Source organism: Capra hircus, chromosome 11, assembly GCF_001704415.2.
Source record: "Capra hircus breed San Clemente chromosome 11, ASM170441v1, whole genome shotgun sequence".
Lineage (NCBI taxonomy): Eukaryota > Metazoa > Chordata > Mammalia > Artiodactyla > Bovidae > Capra > Capra hircus.
Window position 1 is genome coordinate 95,901,496 of NC_030818.1, and position 24,244 is coordinate 95,925,739.

Here is a 24,244-nt window from a genome sequence, read left to right on the forward strand (position 1 = left end):
ATGTCAAGGCTGTATATCATCACCCTGGTTATTTAAGTTACATGAAGAGTACATCATGTGAAATGCCAGGCTGGATGAAGCACAAGCTGGAATCAAGATTGTCGGAAGAAATATCAATAATCTCAGATATGCAGGTGACACCACCCTTGTGGGAAAAAGCAAAGAGGAGCTAAAAAGCCTCTTGATAAAAGTGAAAGAGGAGAGGGAAAAAGCTGGCTTAAAACTCAGTGGGAAAGACCCTGATGCTGGGAAAGACTGAAGGCAGGAGACAGAGGATGATATGGCTGGATGGAATCACTGACTCAAATGGATATGAGTTTGAGCAAGCTCCAGGAGTTGGTGATGGACAGGGAAGCCTGGCGGTGCTACAGTCCATGGGGTTGCAAAGAGTCAGACAGGAGTGAGAGGCTGGACTGAACTGACACTTCTGAACTTCACTGTACTTTGATCCCAAGAACTTCCAATTGAAAGTTTATAACCTTTGACCAACATCTCCCCGTTTTCCTCATACCCTAGCCCCTGGAAACCATGATTCTAATCTCTGTTTCCATGAGTTCACTTTTCTAGATGCCACCTTAAGTGATATCACACAGTACTTGTCTTTCTCTGTCTGACTTATCTCATTTAGTATCATGTCCTTGAGATCCATCTCCATTGTTGAAAATAGCAGGACCTCCTTCTTTCTCATGCCTGCACAGTATTCCACTGTGTGCATATATGCACCATGCCATCTTTATCCATTCATTCATAGATGAACTCTTAGGTGGTTTCCTTGTCTTGGCTATAGTGAACAATGCTGCAATGAACTTGGCAGCGCAGTGATCTCTTTGAGATCCTGTTTGCATTTCCTATGGATATATACTCAGAAGTGGGATTGCTGGATCATATGGAAGTTCTATTTTAAATTTCCAAGCAACCTCTCTATGCTGTTTTCCATAGTGCCTGTGCCAATTTACATCCCAAGCCACAGTCACAAGGGTTTCCTTTTCTCCACGGCTTCCCCAACACTTGTTATCTTGTCTTTTGGAGGCCAGTCATTCTCACAGGTGTGAGGTGATTGCATTGTATTTCATTTGAACAGGACTGCTCCACAGGCAGAAACTTTCACCCACTGAACACTGAGATAACAGTAAATACACTAATCCAGCTGTGTATACTAAAGAAAAATCCTTCAAGTTTTCAGCAGTTCATCTGTCAATAGCCTAATGAAGGGCAACAGAATTTAGAGACCAGTGAAATATGTTGAATGTCTAAGGGACAAGTGAAAAGAAGAAGGCAAGGAATGGCCATTCTAGTGTACAAGAGTCATAATACATGACGAAAAAATTAAAATTGCATAAAAAAATAAGACTACTCAAAATTATTCATACAAATCTTTAAAACTGTCTATGAAGTAAGATAAACATGGTTTTGTGTCAAGAACAAGTTCATATTTCCCATCTCAAGTTCCTGACAGGGTGAAACCTCACTGAATTTTATTTTTCTTTTACAAATGGGTGTTCCTAAAAAGATAGTGTTTCACTCAAACCTGACAGAGGAATATAAATTAAGGAATGTTTTAACAAAATCTTACAGGCCAGAAATAGACCCACACAAAGTCAGTCAATTGATCTTTGACAAAGCAGCAAAGGCAACTCAGCGGAGAAAGGCTGGGTTTTCAACTGGATATTAAGATGAAAAAAGAAGAATTCCTGATACAGACCTTACATCTGTCACAAAAATTAACTCTAAATGGATCACACACCTAAATGTAAAGCACAAAGCTATGAAACTTCTAGAAGATAACACAGGAGAAAAAGCAGGTAACCTTAGGTTTGGTGATGACTTTTTAGCTGTAAAACCAAAAGCATAATCTATGAAAAATTTGATAACTTGGAGTTCATTAACATTAAAAACTTCAGCTCTGCCAAAATTGCTGTTAAGAGAATAAAAACATGAGCCACAGATTGGGAGAAAAGTCTTTACAAGAAACACATCTGATAAATATACAAAGAACTCTTAAAATTAACTCAACAAGAAGAAAACAACCTGACTAAAATGTATGCAAAAGACCTGAACAGAGAGCTCATAAAATAAGACAGATGTCAAATAAGCATAAAGATGCTCAACGTCACCTTCCTGCATGTGTTAGGTTGCTTCAGTCATATCCAACTCTCTGTGATCCGATGAACTGTAGCCCACCAGGCTCCTCTGTCTGTGGGATTCCCCAGGCAAGTATACTGGAGTGAGCTGCCATTTTTTGCTCTAGGGGATCTTCCCCACCCAGGAATCCAACCTGGGTCTCCTGCATTGCAGGTGGATTCTTTACCAACTGAACCACCAGGGAAGCCGCAATGGAAAACTACTCAGCCATAAAAAGAATAAAATTTGACATTTGCAGCAACATAAATGGACTTGGAGGGCATTATGCTAAGTGAAATAAGGCAGAGAAAGGCAAATACTATATGCCATCATCATATGTGGAATCTAAAAACACAACAAAACAATAAAGAAGCAGATTTACAGATACAGAGAACAAAACAGTAGTTACCAGTGGGGAGAAGGAAGAGAGTGCAATATAGGGGAAGGGAAAGAAAGGGTTATTATGGAATTATGTGAAATCATGTGTGTGTAACTCCCTAAAATTGCACAGCACTACCTAGATAGCATATTCAAAAGAAGAGACATTACTTTGCCGACTAAGGTCCGTCTAGTCAAGCCTATGGTTTTTCCTGTGGTCATGTATGGATGTGAGAGTTTGACTGTGAAGAAGGCTAAGCGCTGAAGAATTGATGCTTTTGAAGTGTGGTGTTGGAGAAGACTCTTGAGAGTCCCTTGGACTGCAAGGAGATCCACCCAGTCCATTCTGAAGGAGATCAGCCCTGGGATTTCTTTGGAAGGAATGATGCTAAAGCTGAAACTCCAGTACTTTGGCCACCTCATGTGAAAAGTTGACTCATTGGAAAAGACTGATGCTGGGAGGCATTGGGGGCAGGAGGAGAAGGGGACGACAGAGGATGAGATGGCTGGATGGCATCACTGATTCGATGGACGTGAGTCTGAGTGAACTCCGGGAGATGGTGATGGACAGGGAGGCCTGGTGTGCTGCGATTCATGGTGTCGCAGAGAGTTGGACATGACTGAGCAACTGAACTGAACTGATAGAGTTTGTTTATTAAATTTTAAGCTTTTACTTTGAATTGGGGTATAGCTGGTTAACAATGTTGTGATGGTTTCAGGTGAGCAGTGAAGGGACTCAGCCATAAATATACACGTATCCATTCTCCCTCTAACTCCCCTCCCATCCAGGCTACCACATAACACTGAGCAGAGTTCCATGAAGGTACTATAGAATTTAAATAATCATTTATTCAATTAAAAAAAAAGAAATTCTTGGGTTTAAATACCAGTTCTACCATTTACAAGGTAATATAGAAAAGTTACTTAGCCTCTCCATGCTTTAGTTTCCTTGTTTGTAAACTGTATGCCACCGCTCAGCTCACTGTGTAATCCTGGACAAGTTTCTTTGCCTCTATTGGTTTCAGTTCCCACATCAAGCAATGTTCTAAGAATTAACTCAGACAACATTTATAAAGTCACTAGCACGGGCTTGTTTCCACTTTATGCTGAAAAGGAACAACACCGTAGCTGAGCCTTGAGTACAGCTGCAGACTCAACCCTTTTCTGAGCCTATGTGATACCTTGGTTGGAAAGGCTTCCTACTGCTTTAGGAACAATAAGGATTATCTTTATATCTACAATTTTTTCAGGAAAAGTGGAAGGCACTGTCAACGAGAACTTGAAAGAAAGATTTAAAGTACAAATTTAATGTACCTAAACACACACACGGCAGACTGGACCATTCTAACTCAAACTGCGAGAAGAAAAAGCCTCCATGGGAATCCATTTTCAAAATGAAGGCACCCACTGCATTTAGCCCTACGGCTAGGAAGGGCACCTGAAACTAGAGAGGAGGCCTGTCAGACAAGACATTCAAGCATGGGAGGACTAGAGCAGCAAGCCACTTTAGACTTCAAGTTACGGAGAACAAGCACAGACTCTGCTTTCAAGCACTGCATTTTTAATGTAACAGTTTAATGAGGAATGGAGTCTAGGGAAAAACTGGACCACTGACTGATAACGAAGAAAACTATAATTCAGATCAAAGGGAAATAATGTAAAAATCATGGCATCAAACAGATTGGGAATCAAATTCTGACTGGGTCTTCTCCCACAGGTGTAAACATCAGCAAAGAACAACTCTGATCCTGAGCCGCCGCCTCTGCTAAACAAGAACTGCGATGCTCACCTCACAGGAAGTGGGAGAATTAAATGAGAAATCAGGTATGCAGCGTCCGGCGCCACATCCATCTCACGATCCCTGCTCAACAACATGAGTTCCCTCCCGTTACCGTCCACGCCCCTTTTATAAAATCAGCAAGCATCACAGAAGGGTTTGGAAAGGCATTTCCTTGGGTCTGGATTCATAAACTTGGGTCTATTTGGCAGGCAGACTCTCTGAGATAACAAGCCTGAGTTACACAGGCCCAAGATCTGGTGAGCAGCCTGGCCTGGATCAGTGTGGACATCTGGCTCCCAGGCCAATGCCTAGAAAGACTGGCCGGGCCCAGAGGGCAGCACGGGTGGCCAGGAGACAGCCAGAAACCAGAGCTGCCGAGAAAAGGGAGGATTACTTGAGCTTCGGCTCCCGTCCTTCGCTGGTGTACTGCCAGCAGATGAGCCCGATGAGGTCCTGCACCCTGGCGCTGGCCATAGTCACCACCGTCATTGGCAGCAGTCTGTCCTGGCTCGAGTGCAGGGGGAGGTAGACATCGATCTTCTTGGTCGCTGTTGTGCCCACGTGACCCTGTGGACAGAGCACATGCGTGAGGCTAAAGCACAGAGTTCCGGTCACGCAGACCCCACTGGGCTACGCCGCCTGCCCTCCAGGACCTGCGCTCTCATTCTTTGGGCACAGACCAACTGATGAGCCTGGGGTGGTCCTGAAGGGGAAACGTTGTTTATAGTTTTAAGAGTTCTGTTGTTTTTGTTTTTTCTAATTTGAATTTTCTGCTGCTCTAATGGATCCAGCTCTGCCAGCAGCGAGGTAAATGAGCACTACGACTAAAATGAACAAATCAGAGTGGCGGGCAGACCTAATGCTTGGTGTCAGGAGACTTGTTCTGCTGCTTACTCAGAGTGACCCTGGCATCAGCTGCCCTCCCTCAGAACTGCTATATCACTCCCTGAGACCTTAGGCTAAGCCGCCATATTCTCTGAGGAAGCATTTAGCAGTACTGGAACCAAGTGCTTTCTTTCTCGGAGACGATGGGGGGATAACTCCATTATGCAGTACATCTCTTTACTTCACTCATCTGAACTAAAGTTCAAGGGTCTCTGGTCTTATGACTGCCCTAACTGCCACACTCACACTGACCTACATGTCCCTAATCCCTCCCCCACGCCTCTCTCTCCTCCCTCCCAAACCGTCCACTCCCCTCTGGAACTCCTGCACAAATCAGCAAACTCCCCATAAATCATTACTTCTTTTTAAAAAACATTCCTCCACCTCTTTGCCGTAATTGAAACCTGCCAGTCATGAGGATACTACTTCCTCTACTGTCCAGAAGACTGTTTTGCTTTGTTCTTTTTAACCTCCAAACCTTTAAGGCCAGCAGGCAGAGTAGGTATTCTTGGCCCTGCTATTTCCAAACTATTAATTCTCCTTGCTTACAAAAACCCCTGTTCCTTTGAGACCCCAGCCACCCAACTACACCATCCTCTCTCTCTCCTTTCCTGTTTCTGTTACCCACCAGCCTTTGCTCGTCCTGCTCCCTCACTAAGGCCTGAGTTCTTGGACAGTCTTTCCCACTCCAATTCCTGTCATCATTCTAAAAGCACAATCTGTCCAATGCCCAAGGCTCTCAATCCCTAAACCATGTCACCCCCAAGGCCTTTTCATCCACTCCTCAAATCACTGATTGTACTGGGTACATTGGAGATTTATAACAACTCCAATATCCCAGGTCAGAACACCGACTCACTGAATACACTTTAAAATTTTTAATTAGATTAATTAGTTTGTTTTTAAATTTGGGCCTTGCCACATACCTTGCGGGATATCAGTTCTCTGACCAGGGACTGAACCTGGGCTGTGGCAGTGACAGTGCCGAATCCTAACCACTAGACCACAAGGTGAAAACCTGAATATACTTTAATATACCTCCACCTCATCTATTCAAGAAGTCCCTCAAATTCTGTAACCTATAATCTGTTGAACCAGCTCTTAATTATCTATCAGTCACCCTTATTTCCCAACACCCCACCCCCAGACTACATAGCCATTACAGCCATTATAATCATTCCTTTGCAGATATAATTTGTAAAAATATTTTTATTTATTTATTTGGCTACACCAGGTCTTAACTGCAGCACATGGGATCTTTGCTGCTGTGAGCTACATCTTTTAGCTGTGGCATGTGGGATCTAGTTCCCCGAACAGGGATCAAACCCAGGCCTCCTGCACTGAGAGTGTGGAGCCTTGGTCACTGGACCATCAGGAAGTTCCACAAATACAATTTTAATACGCTCTTACTCCCCTGGACACGGTCAGCAGAGCATCAATCTTGTTTGACCCCAACCCTCTGCATTCCTCAGCTAAACACTGGAGAAAAATCACATAACCGTACAGATGGATTTTACTTTAAATCCTATGATGATAAAACTCAGACACTCAGCACTGTACAGCAAGCCTACTGTATCTCCTGATCCAACCTGCACCCCACCTGAGAACACTACTGCACACTTCTCTCCTCAAACTTCCCACGAACCGTGCCTCTTGACCCTCAGCCCCTGTCCTTCCCTCATGTACTGCCAATAGATGAAAAATGCAAAGGACCCCTGAATGACATGGGTTTGAACTGCAAGGGTCCACTTGTAAGTGATTTTTTTTCACTCGATACAGACTACAGTACTGCACGATCCACAGTTCGCTGAATCTGTGGATACCAAACTGCATCATCAAATTTGATTACGTTACACTCCTGTCTGAGTGGCTCCTATGATACTCTGAATGAAATCCAAACTCCACACTGTGTGCAACAAGGCACCGCATGATCTGACGCTTGCCTAACCCCCCAATGTCATCTCCTGCCTCTCTTCCCCCACCTACTTCAGCTACACTGGCCTTCTAGGAACGTCCTGAATGTGTGCCTTGACTGCTTCTTCCCCTCTTAAGGCCACTGCGAGCGTTCCTCATGTATCTAGAAGGCTCTTTCTTACGACTTTTGCATTCTCTAACATGTGGCCTCGGGCTGGTTACTTAACTCTTCCTCTTTCTCATACATAAGGTGATAACGATAGGATGCGCTATCTATTAGAGAGTTCTTGTGAGGATTGCTCGTATTGGTATCCTTATTCAAGGCTCAGCTCACACGACACCTCCTCAGAGAAACCTCCACTGATAATCCTATAGAAAGAAGACCTTTCCACAGTTGACCTCTCACTCTTGTCTTGTTCATTTCCTTCAGAACGCTTAACAATTTGGTATGACATATTTATTTGTGTGCATCTTCAGTGCCTGCCTTCCCCGCTGGCCTCTGAGCTCCCATGAGGGCAGCCGTAATAATGTTTGCTTTGTTTACTACTCTGTACACAATGGCTAGCACTGTGCCTGGTGCACAGAAGACTCTCCAAAAAAAATCTGTTCAACTACAGAATGAATGCATGAATGACTCAAATGCCTACTGGGACACATGGTAGGAACTCAATAAATGTTAGTTTCTTCCATCCATCCCACTTGTCCTACTTCTACGGGCCTGTTTCCTGGTAGCAGATGGAGATGGAGGGACTTGAGCAATCAACTGGTTCCATCTTTAACACCCTCTATAGGATTGTATCGATCTAAAGGTGGAAAAAAATATCAGAACTAGGGTAAGGAAATACATAAAAGCAGTTTAGAAAACATTTTAAGAGAAATTCCACTTCTCATATAACCGAGCATCTAATATTAGATCCATAGGGTTGTTTTTTTTCTTTATTGTCTTCCTTCTATGTTATAAAAACAAACAATACAAAAGATAATTTTCCTACATAAAGCTCTCTCTCTCTCTTATGCACACATGTGTACATGCATGTGTGCACACACACACACACACATAGTTTTTAGCTTGGAAGTAATAACTTCAATGACTAGCAAAGATGTCTCTAAATAGCACGTGTCATTTTGTTAGGCAGTCAAAAGGTTAAAATGAAAACAGCTGCAATCTTTCTGGAGTAGGTTTATACACCCTCTTACCCCTCTCTTCTCAAACTCATTTTCAGACCCCCTAGTTGCTGTCACTGCTCTCCCTTCTTATTTCTCTTTATTCCTCCTCCTTTCTTGGAAGAACTTGGAACTGAAGGGCTATAGGAATCACAGTATCTCAAGATACAAAGATTCAATGAAATGACAAATGTGAACATACTCTGTAAACTATAACGTGCTTTAGAAATGCAGTGCAGTGTCTAGAAAGGGCCTAAGTTTCATAATCAGACCCATTTCTATTACTCAAGTCTATTAAAGGTCACATGAGGCCAAAGATGGATGCTGTAGAAGTCCTATTAATAAAACCTATTATTACAATAAGCCAACATTTATTTACAGCTAAGCATTAAACTCTGCTAAATGTCTGCCTAAGTTATTTAATCCTCACAATCACTATAAGAGGTAGGGTTCTGCCATTACCCTCATAATATAAAAGAGAAAGCCAAGGCTTACAAGGCTACAGTCATTGGCTCAAGATCCCATAACCGAAGTGAAGAGCCAGGACTCAAATCCATGTCTGTCTGACTCCAAAGCCACCACTCTAAACATCAGCACCTCTTTCACTAAAGTTATCCTAAATAGAATCAGTCCCCACTCTCCAAGCCTGGACACCTGTCTCCTGCTCCTTCTCAAAAACATGCCAAAAACACTGCCGTTTCCTCGAGAGGGAGCATTCTAAGGAGCTGCCCAAAGAGAACCAGGGGGGACTGCAACTCTGGAAATCACTACCACTGTCATCTGACTGCAAGGAGTCATCATTGTCTAGGAAATGAAAGCAGATAGTTATATGGTACCCTCTATTTCATAGTGAAATAGCAAGTGTGGGGAAAACTATGAGAATAAATACGGCACATACTTATTAAATGAATAAAGCACTTTATCTTTTTAATCTTCTAATTCCATCTTGAGGCATTGATGACTGGGGAAAAATGCCTTGCACAAACCTTGAAATTATGTATTTTTTAATAAGGAGCCTCTTCAGAAAAAACTCAAGGTGGTGGCAGTTAGCTCTATCTAATAGTCCCTGTGTTGCAATATTTAGAGAGAATCATCTAAAACATAAAACAATCCATCAACATAATAGAAAGTAATTAACTTATTTAAAAAAAAGAAAGGTGACCAAAGGATTAAAAGTATTCATCACACATCAAGGCAAGCAATATTCCAAACAGCTAACATCTAACTATTAAAAAGCAACTAGCAATAAGCAAAGATCACATCATACAGTTTCACTGTGTGGCAACATATGTGTTTCACAATACAGAAGTGGGGAAAGGGAGGCATAATTAGAGCACAAGGGAAGGGTCACAACAGAGACCGGGGAAACTGGTTTAGCTCCACCCTTCCCAGTCTCTCATGCATTCAACACAAACCCACTGGACACCATATTGGGCTCTGAAGACAAAGTTAAGACACAGTGCAGATCTTCATCAGATTCATGGTCTGCTGAAGATCTATACTGTACAATGTGTGAAAAGCTTTAAGAGGGAAAGTACAGGCTACTATGAGAGCTCAGAGGCAACCTAGACTAAAGACAGTGCAAAAAAACCTCCTAGATAAAAAAAAAAAAATTTACCCTTCCATTCAATAGAACCATTGACCCAAGGAAAAGACACTTACTGTATTTCAATACTTTCTATACCAATATACAAAAAAGTGAATATGAATTCTCCCTGAGACATGGGATTTTAATTTTAATTTTCTGCTTTATATTTTTCTGCATTTTCTAAACTGAGCATGGTATTATTTTTATAATTACAAACAAAATATTTATCATTAAATGACCAAAAAGGAGAGAAAAAGAGCTACTACACAGAGCTTAAGAGAGCTTTAAGTAAGAGAAAGGACCAACTTTGAAAATGTAGCCTATGTTAAGGTACCTGGCAAAATTTATTAAGGACACACTATGTGCCAGTGCTATGACAGGCTGTTGGGAAAATAAGCTGAAAATATAACTCAGACACTTTCAATGGCAGGTTAAGTCATTTTTATTAAAGAAAGAAAAAGTAAGAAACTCACATTGAGCTGGCAGGTTTGGAGTTGAACAACTCTCTCTCCAGAGCAGCCCCCAAATGGGGAAATGCCCCTGGTTCAGGTGTCAGAAAGAAAAGTATTCCTGAAGCAAAACTATTCCTCAACACAAACGCAACTGATGAAGACCAACTAGACTTCAGAATTCACATTACACGGCTTGTCCATGATAGCCTGGCCAATGCAGCCAAAATCTCAAACTCAACGTGTCCAAGACCCATTTCCTCCTTCAGCTTCTCTCATTTCATCTTCGATCTCATTTATGGCTCTCACCACCTACTCCATCACTCAAACTAAGAACCTTAACTCCTTTCAAACGTCTCTGAAATATTTCTCAAATCTTTCTGCCCTAGTTCAAGCTTCATCACTTCTCAGCAAGACCACTGCAGCAGTCTCTTATCTCTCTGTCTCTAAAAATCTCTCCTCTCTCCAAATCTTTATTTTCTTACTGCTACTGAAGTGATTTTTTTCTCTAATCACTGACCATGCCTATCACACAGAAATAAACAATGGCTCTCCCCAGTGTTAGCATTCTAGTTCTTTAGCAAGACAGTTAATACCCTTCACATTCTGGTCTCAATGTATCATTGCTAAAGTATATTGAAGACAGGTGAAGAGCACGGATTCGTGCTCAGCCAGACCTAGGTTTGAATCCAGGCTCTGCTGCTTTCTTAGCTGCTAGACCGGAGACTTTGGGCAGGTAACTGTACTCCTCAGAACCTCCCTTCCCTTACTTAGGAAAGTAAATAAAATGTATATAACATGCCTGACATATAGCCATGAAACAAAAAGTGCCTCTCTTCTATCCTTTAAATGCCTCTTTTTCCTAGAAGGTGGAAGACCAAATTAATTTCCCCTTCTCTGCCTCCTGGTGGCTCAAACGGTAAAGCGTCTGTCTACAATGCGGGAAACCTGGGTTCGAGCCCTGGGTTGGGAAGATCCCCTGGAGAAGGATATGGCAATCCACTCCAGTACTGCTGCCTGGAAAATCCCATGGACGGAAGAGCCTGGTACACTACAGTCTATGGGTCGCAAAGAGTTGGACACGACTGAGTGACTTCACTTCTCTGCCTCCTAGCAATCTGACCTGCGCAGCCATATGGTTTCATTTTCTCTACCTACCATTACCATGTCCTTTCCCAGTCTCTCACGTAATGGTACATTATGTAAAGGAGAAAACTGCGTCTCACCCATTTTATATTCTCCTAGGGCAAAGAGTGCAGCAGGGGTGTGGTACTGGCTCACTGAACTGAAAGAAGTCCTCAGACTGGCTTTCAGAATGGGCCTGCCACTCCTCCCACTCCTCCTGTCCAAGGCAAACCATCTATACCTCTTCTACTTCCCAGGCCACTCTTTAGGAGCCCTCTTTCTTCTCTAAAATATTGCTAGCACCTAACAAGGGTGGGTATGTAGTAGTTCTTAATAGCTACACATATTGATGGAGTGAGGATGAACATTCTTTTAACACACGATTTCTAAACACCTGCATATAGCATAAAAAGGTACTGGTGGGCCCAAACAGAAAACAATCTGTCTCCCATGTAGAGGACCCAAGTTCGATCCCTGGGTCAGGAAGATCTCCTGAAGAAGGGAATAGCTACCCACTCAGGTATTCTTGCCTGGAGAATTCCATGAACAGAGAAGCCTGGCGGGCTACAGTGTCCATGGGGTCGTGAAGAGTCAGACATGACTGAGCAACTAACATTTTCACTTTCATAAAAGTAAGGTACTATTAACCTATTCCTCTGTTATTAAATGGATGTTATTACGAATACTATTCTCAGAAACATTCTCTTACATAAATGTTTGTGCTCATATGCTAAGGAGTCGATTACTAGGACAAAGAATATGAATGATTTGTGGCTTGTGATATATATTGCAAAAGCTCACTTTTTAAAAAAGTGTCTTTATGCCAATCATGAAATATCAGTACTATGAACTGTATGTCAGCCAATTAATCATTAGTTTGTAAAATGTAAAGACTTAAAAATTTAAAATAACTTCTATACATGGAATATGAATGAGTATAGAAATGAAATATATAGAATTTGAACATCATGATGAATTAAAATATTATATCTATTCCAGATTTTTCCCCATCTGATCCCATTAATTAAAATAATATACATTTTGCTGCCTATCATAAAGTTAATATCAAAATCATGTACCTGGTAGTTTCCAAAATAGAGGAAGCAAGAAGAACAATAGATGGCATTCAGTTAAAAATCATCTTGAATTAAGAAACATTATATCAAGTGAATTAGCTGAATTAAGTCTTAAGGACAGAAGTGGTTCAGTTAGCAGCACTACTGAACACCAAGGCTTATCAATAATAAATTGAATATCAGACCTCAAAACTGTTGCTAAGTGTTCAATTTCTCTGTCAACAGAAAGGAACAGAGAAAGGATGGACAGCTTGGCTTCTAGAATTAAAGAGACAAAAGGCAGGCAACATTATTCCATTAGTCACAACTGCACAAGCAGATCATTATATGTAATTTTAATGTAGAAATAAATATATCAGTGTATCCAGACAATGTAATGATGCAAATTGATAAAAGGATTATTTGTGGCCTCAAAAGTTAAAACTCTTAAAAGGAATGGCTGCAGTTCCATTCCACCAGTACCTTCTTCCCTAACTCCCTCAACAAGGACCAAAGGATGCTATCGTCTACCAACAGCCTGTGCTTAGTCAGACATGTTGGACTCTTTGTGAATCCATGGACTGTAGCCCACCAACCTCCTCTGTCCATGGGGATTTTCCAGGCAAGAATACTGGAGTGGATTGCCATGCCCTCCTCCAGGGGACCTTTCCAACCCAGGAATCGAACTCAGGTCTCCTGAATTGCAGGTGGATTCTTTACCGTCTGAGCCATCAGAGAAGGCCTACCAACAGCCTAGCCTTTAATAACATGATATCAGACTTGGGAGAGGGGTCTCAGATTGTCATTACACTGATGATGGTTAGGGGACTTCATTTGATCACAGAAAGGATTTTAAGCAAAATTGAGCCTATTTCTGGCCTAAGCCAAGTTTAATCAACTACGAGAAATTAAACAGGGGTCTATGTGAAGAAGAAACAAAAACCCCAGATTGAAGCATTCTGCTCTCAACAAACGCTGGCTTTATGAGTTCATGGAAAGAACTCACTTTTTTACATACAAAATAGTGGCACTGAACTTCTCAATAGATTTTGTATAAAATTCTATGACAAATCCATTCAGAACCAGGGGCTTGACTCTGTAGTGCTATCTTAACCCTCAATAAATCTGGAATGCTTAAAGGTATTAAATTAACATTTCCCTGATCTGGCACCTGTAGTCAAGTTAATTTGTCAAAAACATTCCTACAGTTTGTCACTGGACACTGTATTTTCTGACAAGTTAAGTTTAAAATAAAATTGACAAAATCTCATTAATTTCCTCTGAATCACCAACCTTGGTTACATTAAGCTTTTATTATTAAGAACGTCAACTGTCACTCTTTCTTTAACAAGGTCAAGTTCTGATCTGGGTACCTCCAGGATCCTTATTCTATTAACAGGAGCTAGTGAGGCATTGCAGTATGGTGATTAAAAGTGTAAGTTGTGGAATCAGAAAGACCTGGGTTCAATTCTCACTTATTGTGTGCCCTTGGACAATTTTACTTAACCTATCTGGGTCACTATTTCCACACAGAAACGGTGTATTATAAAAGTACCTCTTCATGGAATTGTTGAAAGGATTCAATCAGACTACCCATATAAAGCACTTATCACTGTGCCCAGTCTATAGTAAATGCTCAGCAAATGTTGCTTCTTCATTAAGCTCTAGATTTAAATTCAGAGACTTGGAAAAAAAAAAAAAAAAACACAAAAAAACCTTCATTGCCATTCATACCTTTAAAACTACAAGGAATTTAAGGGTTATCCCCTTTAAGACATTTTCACCAAATAGTTATCCTACGAGCTGTCCTGAACACTTTCCACTGATGAAGTCCCCGCCACCCTCTGAAGTCTGCAGGTAAATAGTTTTGATGGCTAAAACATTTCTTTACACTGGGGGACACTTTCTCTGCAGCTTTTACCCACTGATCTTAGTTCCAGACCTCAGGAAACTGGAAAAACTTCGCTTCAGTCATGTTCAACTCTTTGCTACCCTCTGTACTGTAGCCCGTTAAGCTCCTCTGTCCGTGGGATTTTCCAGGCAAGAATACTGGAGTGGCTTGCCATGCTCTCCTCCAGGGGATCTTCCCGACCCAGGGATCGAACCCACATCTCTTATATCTCTGGCATTGGCAGGTGGGTTCTTTACCATTAGTGCCACTGGAGTCCATCCCCATAGACACCCCTTCATATATATATGAGAATCTCCAATAAAATAACTCAGCTACTAAACACTGTGGAATGAGCCAGACTATCTATAACCCTTTTAAAGAGTACAAGACAGCATAGAAAATATTATTTCCATTCTTTTTTCTTAGGCTGATCATTTTCTGATATTCTCTTTCTATAGCATCTATGACAAATATGTGGCTTCCCTGGTGGCTCAGATGGTAAAGAATCTGCCTGCAATGCAGGAGACCCGGGTTCAATTTCTGGGTTAGGAAGATCCCCTGGAGAAGGGAATGGCAACCCAGTCCAGTATTCTTGCCTGGAGAATTCCATGGCCAGAAGAGCCTGGTGGGCTACAGCCCATGGAGTTGCAGAAAGTCGGACTTGATTACAGTCCTGGACCTAAAACAAGAAAAGATATTGTTGCTCGCAAGTAAGATTTTCTCTATTTAAAATAAATCTTCCTTGTTTTGATACTCTGACAGTCTTTTCCCACTTTTGAAAAAAAACAAATGCCTAGAGCTATTGTTTCAAACTGTTATCACGTGAAATTTGAGTAACAGCCTTGAATAATTTTTTTTAAGACATCAACTGAAAGACCAGCTATCATTCATGTTTGAATACCACTGAGAAATTTTACAAAATGGTGGAAAGGGGTGACAGGGGAATGAAGGAAAAAAAAAAAGAAAGTCTACCCACACTGCATCTGGAATAATGACCATTTACTCTAAGTCTTAAACTCAGAAAGCAGTTCCTGATGCTACCAGGTTTCCCTATCATGGATTCTGTTCACTAGGGACCTCTTTGCAGCGTCTACAGAACTGACCTGGACCTGACCCTGCCAGCCGTGAGTGGTCTAATGTTGGGCAAGCTCATAATCTCTCTGAAAGTCAATTTCTTCAGCCATGAAATACAGATGAGACTTCTATCTCAAAAGACTCACTGGACAAAGCAAAAATAAAGCACGCTGAAGTTCTCTGTGAACTGCAAATTGTCACATAATGTCAATTAATCCTTATATTGTTACTTACGCTGTTGCTCAGACCAGGCAGATCTTCAACAAAAAGTCCCTTCAAACCAGGTTGAGAAGTGGAGACAACAGGGAAAGATCAGTATTTATCAGAGAAGAGCCACAGAATTCTTTCCTCATTCAGCCTCAGGATGGTTACAGCCTGTACCAGGAGGTGCTCTCACAAGCACAATCCAGTCATCTTAAAGCATAATGGGATGTAAAGTGTCCATTTTGAATTTTCATAGCCATTGTGGGATTCTTTAGATCATTAATGTTACATAGCACTTTGCATTTAATTATACAAACAATGGGTTCTATAATGATGATATTATCAGGGAAAGGTAATTTGCATGAACTAAGTCCCATCACCTAGGGTAAGTTTAGGGACCTCTTCATTTTTAAATCATTTATATAATAAAATCAATATGCTTTAAAAGTAAAAATAGGTTTTTTAAAAACCATAAAGAAGAGTTACATGTTTTAAACTCTATCAATTATCATAATATAATGAGTCTTTTTAAGATTTAATATCAACTTTTAAAATTAAAACTCAATGGAGAATGTATACTTGGCTCCATTACTAGATGATGTATCTCTAGAAAAGGTTACAGTAGAGCCATTATCACCCTCCTAAATTATATGGAAAATTTGGTACAACCCTCCAAGTACCCCAAGGACAATTTAATTCCAGAGATAGTGAAGTATTTGGAGAATATAACATTGTATAAATATTGAAGGAGATAATTCAGGTGCACCTATCATATTCATTTCTTGCAGGGTTTCAGTTGGTTAAATGTTTCAAAAATTTTAAATGTCAACATACAACTTCAGGGACTTTCCTGGCAGTCCAGTGGTTAAGACTCCATGCTCTCAATTCAGGTGGCACAGTTCAATCCCTGGTCAGGCAACTGAGACTTTGCAGGATATACAGTGCAGCCAAGTAAGTAAATAAATAAATAAACAAACTGACTTTACCATTGAGTAAAAGATTCTTTGAAAAATACAAATTAAAGGCCATGCTAGCTCCTTAATTTTGAATAGCTTTTTAAAACCCACACATTTCTGTACTGTAGTAGGTTCATGACTGCTTTATCACTTTAAGACTCAATGTTTCTTGATGATATAATTCAAAATTTCACTGAATCATAATTTAGGAAGTCATAAAAACCTCTTAAAATTAATCTTTCATGCACATCTAGCTTATCCAAAGTTAGAATTTAATTAGATGGCCTTGGCAGAAATGGGCTTACTACTTTATTTGCTCAATCAGTGTATGTCTCTTCAGTAATTATAATTAATTCAAGTCCCTGACGCACCTCCTAGCAAACAATGTAAAAACATCAGACAAAATGGAAATAAATAGCTTTATATTTCTCCAATTACAAAATTCACTTTCATCCTCAAAATGCACATGTGAACTAACTGGGAGAGGTGTTATTCTCAACAAGCAAAGACCACACAAAAAGTCTACACCTCTGGTGACAGAGAAAGATGATTGTCTGCAGCAGAAAATACATTTTTTTTTTTACACTATGAAAATGGTACAACTGCAAAGAGCCAGTTGAGAAAGTCTGCATCTAACAGTTTGCAAGTACATGCTGAAATATAAACAGGAGCAAGAAAAAGAACTAGACTAGAGATCTCAAGAAAATTAGAGATACCAAGGGAATACTTCACGCAAAGATGGGCACAATAAAGGACAGAAATGGTATGGACCTAACAGAAGCAGAAGCTATTAAGAAGAGGTGGCAAGAATACACAGAAGAACTGTACAAAAAAGATCTTCATGACCCAGATAATCATGATGGTCTGATCACTCACCTAGAGCCAGACATCCCGGAATGCGAAGTCAAGTGGGCCTTAGGAAGCATCACTACAAACAAAGCCAGTGGAGATGATGGAATTTCAGTTAAGCTACTTCAAATCCTAAAAGATGATGCTGTGAAAGTGCTGCACTCAATATGCCAGCAAATTTGGAAAACTCAACAGTGGCCACAGAACTGAAAAAGTGTATGTTTTTATTCTATTCTCAAAGAAAGGCAATGCCAAAGAATGCTCAGACTACTGCACAATTGCACTCATCTCACATGCTAGCAAAGTAATGCTCAAAATTCTCCAACTAGGCTTCAACAGTACATGAACCATGAATTTCCAGATGTTCAAGTTGGATTTAGAAAAGGCAGAGGAACCAGAGATCAAATTGCCAACATCCACTGGATCATCAAAAAAGTAAGAGAGTTCCAAAACAACATCTGCTTTATTGACTATGCCAAAGCCTTTGACTGTGTGAATCACAACAAACTGTGGTAAATTCTTAAAGAGATGGGAATACCAGACCACCTACCTGCCTCTTGAGAAATCTGTATGCAGGTCAGGAAGCATACTGGACATGTACAGAGGTCCAGTCAGAAGTGGACATGGAACAACAGACTGGTTCCAAATAGGGAAATGAGTATGTCAAGGCTGTATATTGTCACCCTACTCATTTAACTTATATGCAGAGTACATCATGAGAAACACTGGGCTGGTTGAAGCACAAGATGGAATCAAGACTGCCGGGAGAAATATCAATAACCTCAGATATGCAAATGATTCCACACTTAACGGCAGAAAGTAAAGAAGAACTAAAGCGCCTCTTGATGAAAGTGACAGAGGAGAGTGAAAAAGTTGGCTTAAAACTCAACATTCAGAAAACAAAGATCATGGCATCTGGTCCCATCACTTCATGGGAAATAGATGGGGAAACAGTGGAAACAGTGAGAGACTTTATTTTGGGGGGTTCCAAAATCACTGAAGATGGTGACTGCAGCCATGAAATTAAAAGACACTTGCTCCTTGGAAGAAAAGTTATGACCAATCTAGACAGCATATTCAAAAGCAGAGACATTACTTTGTCAACAAAGGCCCGTCTAGCCAAAGCTATGGTTTTTCCAGTAGTCATGTATGGATGTGAGAGCTGGACTATAAAGAAAGCTGAGTGCTGAAGAACTGATGCTTTTGAACTGTGGTGTTGGAGAAGACTCTTGAGAGTCCCTTGGGCTGCAAAGAGATCCAACCAGTCCATCCTAAAGGAAATCAGTCCTGAATACTCACTGGAAGGACTGACGCTGAAGCTGAAACTCCAATACTTCGGCCACATGAGGCAAAGAGCTGACTCATTTGAAAAGACCCTGATGCTGGGAAAGATTGAAGGTGGGAGGAGAAGGGGATGACAGAGGATGAGATGGTTGGAAAGCATCACAGACTCAATGGACATGAATTTGAGTAAACTCCAGGAGTTGGTGATGGACAGGGAAGCCTGGTTCATGGGGTCCCAAAGAGTCAGAAATGACTGAGCGAATGAACTGAAATGACCAGGGTCCAAGGGCTTCCCTGGTGGCTCAGTGGTAAAGAACCTGCCTGCCAATGCAGGAGACACGAGTTTGATTCCTGGGTTGGGAAACCCAGGGAAACCCTTGGAGAAGGAAAAGACAACCCACTCCAGTATTCTTGCCTGAGAAATACCACGGACAAAGGAGCCTGGCAAGCTGCATTACATGCAGTCGCCAAAGAGCTGGACACAACTTGGCGACTAAACAACAACAAACCAGGGTCCTATTACTTCTCATGCATCATCTTAACTAACATGCCCAACATTCCTATGAGGATTGCTCACTGGAATTTGATATGGTTGGATGGCATCACAGACTCAATGGACATGAATTTGAGTAAACTCCGGGAGTTGGTGATAGACAGGGAGGCCTGGCGTGCTGCGGTTCATGGGGTCACAAACAGTCGGACTGAATTGAACGAAGTCACTTCAGTTGTGTCTGACTCTTTGTGACCCTATGGACCATAGCCTGCCAGGCTCCTCTGTCCATGGGATTCTCCAGGCAAGAATAATGGAATGGGTTGCCAGCCCTCCTCCAGGGATCTTCCCAACCCAGGGATCAAACCCATGTCTCTTACGTCTCCTGAATTGCCAGTCGGATTCTTTACCACTAGCACCACGGGGGAAACATGGTAGGCTGTTCCAAATCTCTCAGTTGGGAGTGGGTGATAGGGGGCGTGGAGGTGGGAATCAAGATTCTAACCCAGGTCTGTTCCATCCTAAAACCCTCCCCTTGGTGAATCCTAGTCCTGAAGAACTCGTGGGGAGGCCTGAATATCTAGGAAAGATCACAGAGGCTGCTGGCTTGTGTTGTGGCCAGTTTCAGAACTGAGGGTCCCAGTCTGAGTTAGAAACATTCCTCTGGCTAAGAAGTGCTGGGAAAGTCAGAATTACTCCTTGCCTTCCGCTCTGCCCATCACATGCACTTGCAGCTCTTCCAGGGACTGCTGGTCCCTAGAGAGGGACACCAGGGTAACAGCTTCCAGAACAGTTCCCTCTTGTGTGCAGGCACAAGGCAGAAACAGTTACAGACTTCCTTGCTGCTGGGTACACAGCAGGAGCTCAATAAATCCTCTCTATGTTTCAGAGAATAAAAACACGAGGGAACACCAGCTCCCTGAAGAGGAGGCAGAACCCTCCACTTCAGTTCTCAAAACGCAGTGGTCAAGCACCAACTCATGGGCCTCAGAGAATTCTCACTCTTGGGTTAAGAGACTCATCAGTAATTGTGAGGTGCAACTGTACCAAATGTGGTTACCCAGGTGGTAGTACCCAAATGTGCTTCGATAATGACAAAGCAAGAAAATAACAGTTTGGTCCTTGGAGAGGCAGGCAAGCTGCCTATGACATAAACATGGCACAAGCTCCAACACAAGCCAAAGGTCTGAGGAGACAAAGGCCCGTCTCAGGTTGCAATTCTCTGCGGAGACAGGCAGCGCGAGACCCACTCACTTGCAGCAAACTGACAAGCCACCAGGGCCCCAGGGTCTCCAGGGCTTTTCCTCAGCTACCTGGTGTTATTTCCCTCCTGTTCATCCTCAGTCGTAGTCAGCCCAATCTCCTCTGAGGTCCTAACTAAACCAGACACAGGGAGAATCGGGATTTTATCTTATTAAAATAGATATGGCTAATTTGTCTTTTCAAATTCATTTTAAATTAAATTGGATTTCCTCGGAAGGCTGCTAGGTCAGTTCCCCTGCTGCGAATGCAGGACAAAGGTTAATTGCACGCCCTTCACCAGCTCTTCTACTCTCCTGGGCAGCTCTGATAACCTGCCCCGGAGAGGTGGGGAAGGCTTCAGTTTATTGGGCGATAATGTTGCCATTAGAGCCATTTACCATTATGCCAAGAAACGTTTCATTTTTTAAAAACTAAGTAATAAGATATGATAGCAATAACATGAATGAAATGCAACGGTGTTACCAACTGGTGGTTAGTTCTAAAATGCTAATCCCAAAGAATAAGAGGGTGACCTATTTGCTTTCCTAAAGGAAGACCCCAGTAGAGACAAACATACACACCCTCCAGGAGCAGACCGCTTTCTGGTTCCCGTGTAAAATTCCATTAACGTTTTCACTTAATTTATCTCATTTAAACTGTCTATGTTCATGAAAATTTAACCCAGTAATTCCCTGTTATACAAAGCATAACAAAGTATGAATATTTAAATACAATGTAAATAAAACACTTTATCAATTATATTTTTGTATTCTAAATTAGTGACTTCACTTAGCATGTCTGCCTTGCACAGCACCATACTATTTTTCAATTAAAGGTCCAGATGTTTCAAAGGCTCCAGTAGGCAACGGCAGTTATGAGAAATGCTTTATCTGCATTGTAATCATTACCACCACATCAGCTCCAGGCTGCATTAACATACTCATGTTTTATTCCTGCTCCCCTTCTAACCGAGCAGGTAATTATACAACACAGCAGAGAAACACAATCCTAAGGGCTGGACAATTTCCTTACAAGCATCCACCTGAGCAACACGTTTTCTTAAAAATTTTGGAGTGATTGTTTAGCAGGAACACACTGATCATTCAGAATGATTTTGTTTCCTTAAAATAAAGAGTGGATCACAACCGTACCAAGACTAGCATCAAATAGTTATTAATAAAATGCAAGATGGCCTGTACATACACACATTTATGTATACTGAAAACCAACTAGAAGTTTGTATGTGTGAAAACCACTATCATTTGTTAGAATCTAAGCCATTTCTTCTCATTTTGAATGCCAGTGTCATCTATCTTTATTCTTACTATCCAAAAATGACAATTCACCTGACCGGAGACTGACCAAGTATAGCCACTATCTCTGTGGCCACGGATTAAAAACTACACATACACACACACACACGCAGGACAAATGCAATTCTGACAGCTGTAACAAAAAATGCTCTGGCATTTATTATTTCAATAAATGACTCTCCCACCCAAAATATAAAACAATGACCTATGTTATAAGAGATATGTTATGCATAGTAAACACAGTATAATTTAATGGGAAAATACAGTTTCTCATTGTGAAGAGAACCTCCAACAAAATTAATTTCAATTTTAAAATTATAAACATTTTTATATTTTGAAATATGCCAAAAGGAGATGTCCTAATGAAGACGCTATTCAAAAGATAAATGCCTTTACAAATATTAAAATCTCAGACAGGTCAAATCCTGGCAGGTTACACTTCAGCATCTGGAAGCAGACAGCTTCCGCTCCTTCCTGAAGGAACCTTAGGTGGAACGTTTTTAATACATCACCATGTCACTTTTTAATGTGCCCCAATCTATTAACCACATGGCAAACTAACAGGGATTTTTAAAATATGGGTTTTATGGCTTTGTGCTAGTGATTAATTAAATAAATAGCCACCGTTTCACAAATCATTCCTCTAATTAGTCTCAAACAGACACTTTGCATTCACTGGTGTTACTGCCATCTGAAGCTCCCAGAAGGGCAGGGCTGGTGTGGCATGGCCGCGTGTCTGCACTTTTGGAGCCCACTGTTGCAGCCGCCCCGGCTGGCACCCCTCCCTGCCACCCAGAGGCAGAGGTGCCGTCTTCACAGGTGCCGCAGTCAGCTGGAATTTGATTCCAGCTGCTCAGAAAAGATGTTCTCCTTAATTATTCTTCCTCACCCTAAAGGAAACAATGAAATAACAAAGGAATAAAGTGCAACTTCCAGCTGCTAAGAGAAGAGGTTTCACCAACACAGTTCATGAAGTGACTAAGAAAGTTGGCCACAGTTATCCAGTTTAGGAGTAAGTAGGGTGCAAGGGCAAATAGACTTTCCTTAGAACTCAAATGTGTTAGGTCGTTACCTTGAACTGAGATATTAAGCAATTACTCCCAAATCCTATTATTTAAAAGATACCATTCAAAGTCTGAGAAGAAGGTCACCCTTTTTGAAACTAATAGGAATTCAATCTAGCTTGTTTTAGTAGTATATTTTAACAGATGATAATTCCTCTGAAAGCAAATTAAACTTGGGAGATAATTTTTAGTGTCAGAAAAAAATCAAATGGGGATATCTAAAGAATCCAATTTCCTTTAGGAAATACATTAAGTAGTTTCCTAATCTTGGTATTTAAACTTCATTAGGAAGGAAGGAGGAGAGGGAGGGAGGGAATGAGGAAAGGAAAGGAAATAGAATGAAAAGAAAAAGAAAGAAAGGAAAAGGGGGAGGGAAGGTGGGAGGGAAAGAGGAAGGAAAAGAAAAGGAGGAGAGGGAAAGGAACAGGCCTTTTTCTAAGAGGAAAAGGAGTGGGGAAAAAGAGGGGGAAATTTAGCAGGGCTAACACAACCAGGTGGGCTGCAGACCTTCTGCAGAAAAGGCCATCCTCATACCTCTTCCATGAGAACCTCTCTAAGAATGGGAGGAGGAAATGAAGCGCTGCAGAAAAGACAAGGACCTTGAGACAAGACACATCTGCACCCTCGGCTAAATCATATAATTCCATTTAGCCTCCGTCTCCTTCCAACCTGTAAAGGATTTTAGCCCCTACTCTCTAGAATTATAGGGACACTGAGATACTGTGGATAAAGCATCTAGCACATTTCCTGCCTCAAAGAGAAGTTCCATAAAGGATGGAGATGGTGACAGCAGTGAGAAATGGGATGAAGGCAGAGCTTAGGTGACTGCAGCCAACACTGCAAATGCTGTTTCAAGTGTGAAAACCATGGACAAAGGCACACACGCTGTACAGGAACACAGAACATGACATTCACGGCGCTGAAGAAACCCAAGTCACTGGCAACTAAGAAGAAATGGTGTAGTTTCTCTAACTCTCATCTTTACTGGGCACAGAGATAGGGGAGGGGTGTCTCAGAGATAGTCTCAGATGAGGCAGCTCAGGTGGCAGAAATTAGAAAGGAAATGAATGAACTTTCGATTTAGCAGACCGTAATTTGAATTCCAGCTTAACTACTTAAAGTTGTGTAAACGCAAGCAAATCTGTTCACCTCTCTAAGTCTCAGTTTCCCCAGCCCAAATTGGAGAAAATAATATACACTTTATAGGGAATCTGGGAAAAATGAATACAATAGCGTACAAGATACTCTGGCATATATTAGACACTCAAATAGTTTCTATTACATTAAGTTACATCACGCAAAATTCTGATAATCATTTATGATCCACAAGATTTTCAATTCCATGTGGTTTCATCTAACATTATTCTGACTGGGACAACAAGTAGCACGAACTGAAAAACCAAGAGAAAATTTTAAAA

The 24,244-nt window shown here is 41.3% G+C and overlaps 1 protein-coding gene across 10 annotated transcripts in view; it reads right to left on the reverse strand.

Moving 5' to 3' along the window:
* Window positions 1-24,244, reverse strand: part of MAPKAP1 (mitogen-activated protein kinase associated protein 1) — a 239,815-nt gene that overhangs the window by 118,760 nt on the left and 96,811 nt on the right. For all 10 annotated transcript variants that reach the window (XM_018055771.1, XM_018055769.1, XM_018055770.1 and 7 more), the window contains one exon: window positions 4,674-4,846. In XM_018055771.1, coding sequence (XP_017911260.1) covers window positions 4,674-4,846 — 173 coding nt within the window. The remainder of the gene's footprint in view (window positions 1-4,673; window positions 4,847-24,244) is intronic.